Source organism: Monopterus albus, unplaced genomic scaffold, assembly GCF_001952655.1.
Source record: "Monopterus albus unplaced genomic scaffold, M_albus_1.0 scaffold120.1, whole genome shotgun sequence".
NCBI classification, from domain to species: Eukaryota; Metazoa; Chordata; class Actinopteri; order Synbranchiformes; family Synbranchidae; genus Monopterus; species Monopterus albus.
This window is the reverse complement of record NW_018128000.1, coordinates 691,289-702,984: the sequence shown is the minus strand read 5'-3', so window position 1 is coordinate 702,984 and position 11,696 is coordinate 691,289. Positions and strand designations below refer to the sequence as shown.

The 11,696-nt window shown below is 39.8% G+C and overlaps 1 protein-coding gene across 5 annotated transcripts in view; it reads right to left on the bottom strand.

The window, feature by feature from the left end:
- pde4cb (phosphodiesterase 4C, cAMP-specific b) overlaps nt 1–11,696 on the bottom strand; it is a 97,709-nt gene that overhangs the window by 9,560 nt on the left and 76,453 nt on the right. For all 5 annotated transcript variants that reach the window (XM_020612055.1, XM_020612054.1, XM_020612056.1 and 2 more), the window contains 6 exons: nt 10,204–10,395; nt 7,848–7,884; nt 5,797–5,870; nt 5,668–5,717; nt 5,116–5,228; nt 1,478–1,571 (listed from right to left, as the gene is read on the bottom strand). In XM_020612055.1, coding sequence (XP_020467711.1) covers nt 1,478–1,571; nt 5,116–5,228; nt 5,668–5,717; nt 5,797–5,870; nt 7,848–7,884; nt 10,204–10,395 — 560 coding nt within the window. The remainder of the gene's footprint in view (nt 1–1,477; nt 1,572–5,115; nt 5,229–5,667; nt 5,718–5,796; nt 5,871–7,847; nt 7,885–10,203; nt 10,396–11,696) is intronic.

Below are 11,696 nucleotides of genomic sequence, written 5' to 3'. Positions count from 1 at the left end.
ATTACTGAAACTCAGTAATACAGTCATTATGTTGAAACTTCATTTGCCACTCAGTAATATTTGGCACCATTTGCCACTCAGCCGTTCAGCCAGTTTTTCCCAATGGCAACGTACAGTACTGCACCAAAAAATCTTCACGAGGTCCAAAAAGCATTTTCTCCATAAACCACAATGATAAAGACAGGAGACTTCAAACTACAGTATAGCCAGGGCCAATTATTGCACTTGTATTATGAATCTTTAATCCACGGAGGTTTTATCTTTGTAAGTTTTATTTTTGTGATGTCATCATAATGTAAAGTGTGTGGGGTTGTGTGGGCGGGGCCAGCGGGCAAGACACTAATGAGCACTGGGCCACATAACACCCAGAGTGGATCAAGGAGACAGACATAATCTCCACTTTTTGTTGTTGTTTTTACGGTAATGGCAGATCATGGGAACGTTGTACAGTTCCGAACATTAGGAGAAGTGCCATAGAGTTACATCGACTTGGGTTCTATCTTGGAAAGTAAGAAGCTGAAATAAATAGCTGTACGCATTTTAACTTAGCGACATGTCAAAACGTGTTTTACAACCTTTTTGACTGTATCTCTCAAATATTGGGTCACTTTAATAATTAGGTATTTAGTTAACTAGATAAATTAGCTGAGATGCCTACAACAACAAAACAAAGTTTGCAAAGCTGTACAAGTCATTAAAAGTAGTAATTTACTTATAAATCTTGCTGGTCCATACAAAAAACATTCTGAATCAGCTCTTTGGAACTATATGAAGCTGCATGAGTCACGTGACCCACTGCTGTTTTTGACCCCTCAATGTCACAAATCTCCTATCCTAAGGGCTCTGATAACACTGACGCTAAGGTGGGTGGAATCCGGGTTTTCCTTAACACATCTATGAATAAAAGTCAAACAATTCCTCATTTAAAGACATAATTTTTTCCACAGTCTCATATACATCATGCTGGATGACGTGCTAACACTCATATAGTGTATGTTGAAGGTCACTGTGGTGTAACACTCATTTAATTCAACCAACAAAACAGCAGAACAGCAAATAAAGCTAGGTCATTCAATTACAGTATGCAAATCAGTTTCAGTGTCACTGATATGTTTGGAATGGTACACAAGATATTTGGCTGTCCACCCTGTATCAGTGACAGTAGACTACATATTACGAATGTATTTAACCTAACACAGTTTAACAGCAGTACAAACTACAACCTCCAAAATGTTAAGAGTTGAATCAACACCTCTCAAAAACAGTTAATGAATGCATAAATCTCTGCTTTTAGCTACAGTGTGAATATGAAGAATAGCCTGCCAACTGAGTATATACTGTATTTCCATCAAAATACTGCTTTAAAATGTTTTTGCTTTATTTCAGTGTCGAGGCTTTCAGTGTGCAGCAGCCCTCTCCGTTCCATATTTGCTTATTCCTTTTACATCTGCTGTTTATTCATTATGTTGAAACTCACCTAAGAAGGTGCTGGCGATGAACTCTGACACCTGATTCCCTGAGCGGCTTGTCTCCGATAGCTGCGTCAGCTCACGATTCAGCATCCTCTTAAACTGTGTGAACCACCAAAAATACAAATGAAGATGTGGTTAATCCAAGCACATTGTAGATATACAAGCTAACATACATATGATTTTGAGATGTCAATATAGCAGTAAAACGATAAAGGTAAACACGCTGCTCATGGGGAAACAATTTGCACTCATGGTCTTTAAAAGACAATAAGACCACGTTTCCCACATCTGCTTCTTTTGCCCCTTTCCTTCTGGAGGAGGATGCAAATGATTTTTCCATCTCATTGTGCTTTTTCCACTTATCTGCATTCAGATGGCTCATATTATTTCTGATTTGTGCATTTTATTTCAATATAAAGCACCTTAAATAGTGATATACTTAGATGACTATATGTAGAACAAGTACAATATACAGTAGTGAACATAAATTACAACTGCAGTATAGATGCATGTACTGTATGTGCACATTCAGACAAAGGTGAAAACTAATACATCATTAATATATCATCTAATGTTGTTCAGGCTGTGCACAACTCAACTTTAATCAGCTGAGTAAATAATAAAGGTACATTATTTTTTAAAAAGCAAAGGTCCGTCTCTAAGTGTCAGCCCTGTGATAGGCTGGTGTCCTGTCCAGGGTGTACCCCATGTCTTGCCCAGTGTCAGCTGGGATTGGCTGCAGCCCTCCTGTGACCCTCGTTAGAATAAGGGATATAGATAACAGATGGATGGAGCAAAGTGACACCACTTTAAAAACATGAAATGTAGCATCATCTTTGTTGTGGTATATAACTATGTACTTCAGTTTTTTTAAAAGGACCTTAGAGACTAGCGCTCACTGATTTGCTGTACTGCACATTTATTTCTGTCTACATAGTACACAACTCTCATTTATTCATTTTGAAATGCAGTCAATGTGAAATGTCCTGTTTTTAAAAAAATATTTACTCATTTGTTAAGCTTTCCAAATACAAAAAGAAAGTCTATCTAAATATATGTAACCGTGTTGTTTGAAGAAATTTGCACTGTTGTTACTAAACACACCAGTAAAACTTCATGCTGAAAAGTTTTAAAAACAAAAGGTCTGAGGTTTCCCCCTGAGCTTTATCATAGCAGTAGCTTCCACACGGATTATGTAACAGCTTGGGCATGTGGTGGCTGATGGAGGAGGGAGGGGATCTGGGTGAGAAAGTGTGATGCTGCAGTGGTTACACACAGGCATGGACACACAAACATTCACATCCTGACATCACACATAATCTTATGGCTATAAAAAAAAAATGCAGCTTATCTTCTCATTTACTTCTCCTGTAGCTTTTCTGCTCATTTTCTTCTCTCTTCCCCCCCACACACACACACACACACACACACACACACACACACACACACACACACACACACCTGTTTATAAATAAAATACATAAGATTTTTGCTGCTGTAAACAAAGCCACAGCTCTTAAGACTGTATTGCACAGCAAAATAATGACAGCTGCCCTTTATAACATGCATGCCTTTGGCTTTCTTCTTCTATTTCTGCTTCTCATACATGCATACACAAACACACACATTCTCAGCATTCCCCCCATTTGTAGATCCAATCCCAAGTCAGATCCGACAGGCAGACTCAATCAGCATTCAGCCCCCTGCAAAGCCTGTGCTGCTGATCAATAGATCTCAGTGTGAACAGGGCAAGCGAGCAACGCTCCCTATCTCTCACCTGTCTGAGTCTCCAGCACAGACAAACCCAGAGCGCCGACGCAGGCATGTCAGCCCGAGCATGTTGATGTTAGAGGATGCTAAAATCCCAAACCGCACGCAGGCAAGTTCGCTGGCTTCGTAATGGACTGTAAGCTGCTAACTTAGTTCTGCTCCACAGTCAGCAGGGACGGTCTTGAACAATGAAAAGAAGTCAGCTTGGAGATAAAAGTTCCCACAGGCCCATGTGCTGTCCTGGAGGTGGGGGAGGGGTGAGAGGGGAAGGGCGGGTGGGGTGAGGCTGGGGATGCAGTCTGTCATCGGGGAAAGAAAGGGTGTGACTGCAGTCTCTTATCCAACTACTGTCACACACTGTCAATGAGAAACATAAAAAGGGAGAGAGGGAAGGAGAGGCTCTCAGGAACCCCGTCCCCCACCCTACATGCTGTTTCTCCTTCTCTGTCCAATCAGATTCAGGGGTTGGGTGGAGGAGAGGGATCGGATTGGTTGAATAGGAGACAGAGGATGTTTGACTGTAGAAGCCAGACGGTGGAGAGAAGCAGCAAGGATGAAAATAAGGAGATGCTGGTTTTCCTTTCTTTTATAAATCTGTTTATTTGGTTTTGTTGGTATGAAAAACATAATACAAAATTATAAAGACTACAAATACTCAAAAGGATTTCATAATGAGATAAAAGCTAAATCAAACTGTAACAATAACAGGTCATGTGCTTATCTTACAAAATGGTCTACTGTAAAAAAGGTTGAAATATCAGATGGGTTACATGTTTATCTTTTCTAGCTGGAGATGTCTTTTAACAGGGCTGAATGGGTTGGTGGAATTTTTTCTGTTCCCAGGTTAATAAAACTAGTCATTGTGCTAGCAGCGCTACAAGAAATCAAATTACTTTGGTCATTTGACAGCTCAACAAAAGAAGCGTTAACCCCACAGCTTGGAGCTACTAAAGGGAACATATCTGCAGTTTTGAGCTGCTGTAATCAATGTCTGGCTCATATTGAACATGAATGGACACCTCCTTGTGCTCCTTCTGTTCTTCTGTGATCTCCACTGCCATGTCCACTTGCCATGCCTCTCTCAAAATGTGTTGCTGTGTTATTCAACTATGCTAGTGCCAGCGCTAATACTACTGCTAATTGATATAGCTCTTTTAGTGACAGATGAAAAGTATCCCCTGTGGAGCTAGGTGGTTCATTGGGAAAAGATGGAAATGTTTTCTTAACATTGTTGCAAACTTGCAAGAAATGAGCATTAGATAAGCAATTTTTCTTCCTGTGAATGATTAAATGTGGGGAAGATTTTGCATGCTAAGTATTAAATATAGAATCAAAAGATCATGGGGTGAATGCACTAGAACAAATCCTGCTTGCCAGCCAGAGTATCTCCTTATCTGGGACCATATTCTGAGTGATTGTGACACCAGCAAGTTTTTGGAATATAAGTGGGGAACATTCAGGTACGCCACTCACATACTTGAATGTTCATGGTCATGTTCACCCTGTATTTAATTTCAATTTTATTTGTATAGTGCCAAATCACAAAAAGGTCATCTCAGGACACTTTACAAAGTAAGATTAAGATTATTATTATTATTATTATGTGGAAAAACCCAACAAATCCACTCTCTGCATCCCTGAATGGGAATGGCTTAAAATACATATTGCATGAGATCCGCATTTCTTCTGTTTCTCTTTCGAAAATCCCACTGCGACACTTTAGTGTATGAACACATGCAATTTCACTGTTCAGTACCAGAAAATGAGCTGCAAAACCTTGGTAAATATCTCCTTTATAGTATTTTAGATCTGAAATGAAATGTTTGGAGAAAAACTTGACAGACCTATTGTACTGAGGTTTCTTAGTCCTCACCTTATTGGATGCCATCTCACTGACAGAGTGTCTCGTCTGCAGTGTCTCCAGCTGGTCCAAACACCAGTCCAGCTCTTCCAGTGTCTCCATCGCCAGCTTCTGGTAGGGCTCCTCTGAATGTTCAGAGGTCATAAAACACAGGTCAGTCTGCTTAACCTGAACTTGGAACAACTTCACCATCTTTGCTGTACTTTGAACAACACTTGAGGTGCCACCCACAGCTACACTGAGTGACAGTGGGCAGATTTTTAAACAATCAGGTTCAAGTATGATTTTGTCAGTGTGGGTGTTTGACACAGACATTCTTGGACCAATGTTTCTGTAGAATATTTGGAGACATTCGGGACCTCAAGTGTCTCCCAGTGATCTTTATATTGGAAAGAAAATGATAATGGAAAAAACATTCATGCAGATTTGAAGAATATAGTCATGCTAAACTCATTATTCAGGAAATGACAGACATTACAAACTACTGATGACATCACTGACGACAGTGAGTTTTTCCCCATATAAAATCCCAGTGTCCCATCGTACAGACATGATAATACTGACCTGTAAGACATGGTTTACACATGGATGGCTGGTTGCTGCTGGACGGCCTCCTGGAACAAGACACAGATGGGGTTTTAGTAAAATAAAAGAAGTAAGAGTTAGAATGCACTATTTTCTTGTTCTTTTTACTTGTTTCCCACACGATCTTGGAGATGTGTCAGCGCAGCAAAGTTAGTTCTCACTGTCCGTAGACTGGCAAGAACCTATAAAAAAGGAGCAACATGAGTACCGGATGTGTGTGACACAGGTGCAGACTGCAGTCTTGACAAACAGTCATAGTGAATACAAATATACAGTAGTATGTGGTGGCCTAACACTTCTATTGTGTTACTGTGGGAACATTTTAGTACATGAGGCTATAGCGTTAAAATAAAGTCATTTCAATTAGGTTTGTTATGGAAAATGCACCGTGCAGTGCAATGAAAGTGGGATTTTCATCAGTAAGTGGCACTGTAAATTGTTGTGGAAGTTCAGGCTAATGGTTATTCACGGGAATTTGCAGGCAGCAGAGAAAACTGCCGGGAACTCCCAGAAATTGATGTGGAATTTGAATATAGAAGCTGGGGGAGCTTGGCTGTTGATCTACCTGCCCCCTAGGGGACACTTTCATGTAATATATACACTACCAGATGTTTCCTGGATGTGTCTGTATGTTTTGGTCTAAGTGATTTGTTCTGTCAGCTGAAAATGTTGAAATAATGCAATGTCGAGATGTGACAAAGATTCACAGAAAACCCACAACAGCCCATTCATTTTTTTAAAAATTAGCCTGATCATATAATTTTGTTAATACCAGCTGTACCAAACTGTGAGTGAGTCTTTTGCCCAAAAAGAATCTTTACCAAAATATGTTTACAAAAATGACATCTTAGAATGCTTCTGATCATTGCAATGTGTATTTTTTGTACAGTAAATATAAACACTCAGTGGACATTTAAGAGGTTTAATGGCCTAACATGTCGTGGAAACCCTTTAAAAACTTACAAGTACTATAAGTATCTAAAATATTTGCTTGTAGAATTGTATCTATCAGTCAGTGATACTACTGTTTGAGTTGGATCTTCAAATCACTCTGGTTTCCAAAAGTCTGATGTCAGAGAGCAGGCATGTTAATGCTCTGGAGTTTCAAAATGCCACAGAGTTGACGTGTGTTTGTATTCTGGTTTTGGATGCCCCCACTGGCTTGATAGAGATGTGACACAAATACACATAAAACCGATCGTCTGCAGAGAAGTCAGTCTGACATCTGTTGTATTTTTAATAATATGGCTGGAAAAATCATTCAGGTAAAGTAGTTTAATATCTGACCGCAGGTAGGCCAAAAATAAATATTGGATATTAGTTTGGAAATATAACGTACACAGACTGTGTTAATTGGCCAATGTTGAAAAGCACATACACACATAAAGACTCAGAACAAGCTGTTCAGTACAAGGAGAGCGTGTGTGGGTGTTTTGTGTGAAAAATGAACAATCTCTTATTTCTCAAACCAGTGAGTAAGGACCAGTGAGGAGCCATGTGGATTGTCTGGACAGACCCACACCTACACTTAGACAGTATCAGTTTGGATGTAAACGCTGTATATTAGAACGCAATCTGTCCATGAAAGCAGCAAGCGTTCATTGCACTGCCGCAGACCAAAAACAATAAAGTAGAGAACAGCAACATCCCAGGAGACAAATATGACCCTGCACTTTTTTTTTTCTCAACATTATAACTTCTGTGATTGCATTATGATCTACAGGGGGCTTCCTGAATTAGTCAGAGGAGTTCCACCCTTGAATATTACAATATAAGTAAAGTCCATATACAGTAAATTCTGGTGAAGTAACACAATATTCCATGTAACAATGTGGAAACAGTTTGTAAAACTATACCATACCTTCTTTTGTGCCACATGACAAAATGTCTAATGCTGCGTGTCCACCTATTGAGTGGTATACCCCGTACTTTCCTTAATCATCACCAAACATAGCCTCTGGGTTCACATGGACCGTCCTGCTTTGTTTCTCCCACATGTATAAAACTGTGGACGTTGCCAATTTCCACGTGTCACAGAATCAATGCTGGCAAATAGCCCCAGGGTTTGGATTGTGCATTTCCTTTTGAATTAACAAAGAAAGGAGCCAGTAGCAACACACAATGTTTCATGTTGAAGTAAATTTGTAAATACTACTAACCTGCGCAAATGGAGTCACTATCATGTCTTCTCCATGCCTATAAAAACCACAGACAAACATCTAGTGAAAAAGCCACGTAAGAAGTGACACACAGGAGACAGAAGGGCTTGGGAAACACCATGTGACTCCAAAATCTCACGAGTCAAACACAAATAATGACAACAAATAAATTTGTTGCCATTAAGATTACAACGAGGACAATATGGAAACACTACAGTTGGCTGAGACCCGTGGTTTATCTCAAATATCACACTGGATACAGGGAGAGAAGAGGAGATTATTTTTTAGTTATGCAACCATGTCTTGGAGTTAGAGATGCAGATGGGTAGAGACACAGAACCACTGCTTCAAACAGTTTTAATTAAGACTTGAGCCTAGTGGAGAATTACTTACCAAGCCTCACTTTGTTTATTGGCAACGAAGGCTTCCATATTGCAACCACCCATTTAAGTTTAATTTAGCCAGTCTTGATAAACCAGCATTAAGTTATGGTTTTAGAATGAACTTTGAATCAGTTGATACAAATAATAAATTTTAGCTCTTCCAATTGACAAGGAACAAAAGACATTTATCGGGTTAATATTGAAATTACCTTCACTGCATGGCTAGAGATGTGTGTCCAATATCTGCTAATGAGCTAGCTATGACAACTTAATAACCCAATATCAGACCTGTGTTTTGCTGAGGCTCAGAATTGTGTAATACATATTTATTTCTGCTCTTACAGAAGGCCTCCAAGATACACATTTGTGTAACTACTATTATGTGCAGTTGAGCAGCAGCATTCATGCACTGTGTGCTGGGGAGGCCAACTTTTGGAAGGGTAGAGCTCTTTGGAAGCTTTCGGGTCATGACATGCACCTCAAAACCACTCAGCCTTCAGGGTAAATCCATGCTTCCGGTGAAAGGTACAGTGTCAGGGTCACACTCCAGTCAGACTGTTCATCTCTGTCCAGCAAACCTAAGACTGTAGCCCACATTTCACTGTTTGGGAAATCAAGGCCAAATATCAAAAATGCGATTTGTACTGCACCTTATAATCAAATTGACAAACGTGGGTTCACTTAAAATGTGAGTGATACCAGATCACCATTTGTCAAATGCTTGCTATGACTTTTTGGGGAAAAAAACGTATATGGTGCTTTTGGAGTTGACCATCCAAAGTCAAGTTTTCCCAAGTTGTGTTTAAGACAAAGTGGGCAGGTGAGAGAGGTGGTGGTTTGACTTGTGACAGCACGGCACAGCCCAAAAGGGATAGACAGAGACATCACAGCAGTCTTCACACTTTGTCTTACCGAAGTAGCCAACTGACTTCCCAACACTTCAATCCCTCCTCCCTTCAAAACAAAGGAGCGACAGCTATTGGCGGTCGAGGCCCCATTTACACTCTGGCTTCAAAGAGACTGCTAGCTGCACAAAGAAATCTTTAGCTGTATAAACAAACAAACCGAATGAAAAACTACTTCTGAGGTAACACTGTAGTTTTGGCTTTAGTCGGACATGCCGACGAAACTTGATTGGTCTGCCGGTTACACTGTCAGATATGAGATCTGTTACCAAAAGCCTCTTTAAAGCCAGAAATGCACTTTTTAGAGTGTAAATAGGACCTTGGATGGGTTTACATACATACATAAATATACAGAAATATACATACAGAAAATTCCAGTGTTTCCCTACTGTAGCATGGGGGTTGTAATTCAAGTCATCTGATGCTATAAATACTATATATATATAAAATAGCCATATCATTATGACCGCCTGCTTAATACTGTGTACACAGGAGTCAAGACGGCAGTTGGTCGGCACTTGTGTCACTGTGCATCTTGTGTGAATCTGTTTGCTTCCATAGTTCTACTGTCAGGAAGAGCACAAATGTCACTACCATTCAGTGACAAAAATATGTAACAGGAGTGAAAACTGTGGTCATGAGGACAAGTTAGAGAGAATTTTTAAGACAAATTCAGCAGCCTCCCCACTCTAGGTGTGATATCACCACTATAGCTGCTGAATGTTTCTCTTTCAGTATTTCTCAATTTCAACAACTGTAACAAAGATTCAATCAAATTGTAATATTTTGAAAAGTTCAAATGGAATTTGTAGCTCAACCTCATCATACATGACCCTGTCACTGGTTCACTGTTCTTCTTTTTTTCTTTGGAAACTATAGAAATGTATTCATTTATTTTAAACAATATAAATAATAACATCTCACTATGGTTACTTCCAGGAGAACAAATTTCCTCCACAAATCAGACTCAGAAACCCCACAATGTGAGATGCCACATGAAATACAGGCTAATGGCTGGTTGGTTCATTACTGTCAAAAAGTTACAGAGAGTATCTTTAAAATACTCACAGGTCACTGGCAGTGGATGAGTTGCGGGACATGGCTTTGGGTGAAAGGTCAAAGTCTGAGTCGGAGCGGTAGAGGAAGGACTCGCGGCGTTGACTGTGGGGGAAGTTGGCCTGAAGCACCAGACCAGAGCCTGGGCTAATCTGAGAGTCCAGTGGACTGCGACCCACTGACAGGCCATTCTCCACATCAAAACTACAGAGACAGTGAGAGAGAGAAGAACATATACATAAATACTCCTAAAAATGGCTTCTGTTATTTGCAACTGCTATTAAATCTACAATAAAACTCTGACTGTGTTGCCATTTTGTTTCACTTCATTGTTTTTTTTTTATTTTATTATTCTGGGTGGTCTGAAACCAGGTTACTTTCTAATAACAGTACTTTCACTAATAGTACCATCACTAATACTAGTTCCCCTAATGCTGCCAGAACTACTACTGCGGTTATTAACTAATACTATCTACTGCTCTTTATAATAACTGATAGGCCTAATTTACATAACATGAAATTATAAATAGTTTAAATATCTACAGCTGCTGTTGAAGCCATACTGACAGCAGCCAGCAAGAAACACACACACACACACACAAATAAGATAAAAGCCCAACATTATACATACAACAAACACTACTGGATATCAAGTGCAACTTTGCAAATATATTTTTTGAGTAAAACCTTAATCAAAGATCACATAAAGATGCAGCACAGGCCGAGGTCATCTGCACACGCAAAGTGTTACAATGACACCTCTGTAAAATTATTCCATCCATTATCTATACCACTTATTCCTGAATAGGGTCATGGGGGGGGTCCACTCTGGATAGGTCAGCAGTCTATCAAATTCTAACCACACACACACTGGGAGAACATGCTGCCTCCACACAAAGAGAACCCAGGTTGGCTGGGGCTCGAACCCGGAACCTACTTGCTGTGAGGCGACACCACATATCACTATTCCACCATGCTGCCCCTGAAAAATTATTGCTGTGTGATATTTCTTTGTTCAAACAAAGCACGTACTGTACATTAAAAATCAGCAGCTCATCCAAATACCTTCACATTAATATAACACAGGATCTGCAGCTGCTGAGGATAAGAGACAAAACACAGAGACTGCTAAGATGAGGAAATGACAAGCTGCATTAAACTCTGATATAAAGTCGCTTCAGAATGCGTGGACCTGAAAGTGCAGTGTGCAGTATAACACAGTGTAAATATCCCAATGTGCTTAAACAGCAGGACAACAATAAAGTCAGCAATGACGGACACAAGGCAGCTAAAATGATAATGTGTAAAAAATATTCACATGACAGTTCAGTGCAAAAATCAAAATAAGAAGCACAAACAGGATATAAAAGTATGATTCTAAATTTTCTACCCTGACTGCAAGAGTCTTTTTAGACAGGTGACCTTGTGATTAGTCACTTCTCACAATCGGACACACACTCACGTACCTTTCCCTCCTCTACCTCCGTATTACGTCAGCAATGACT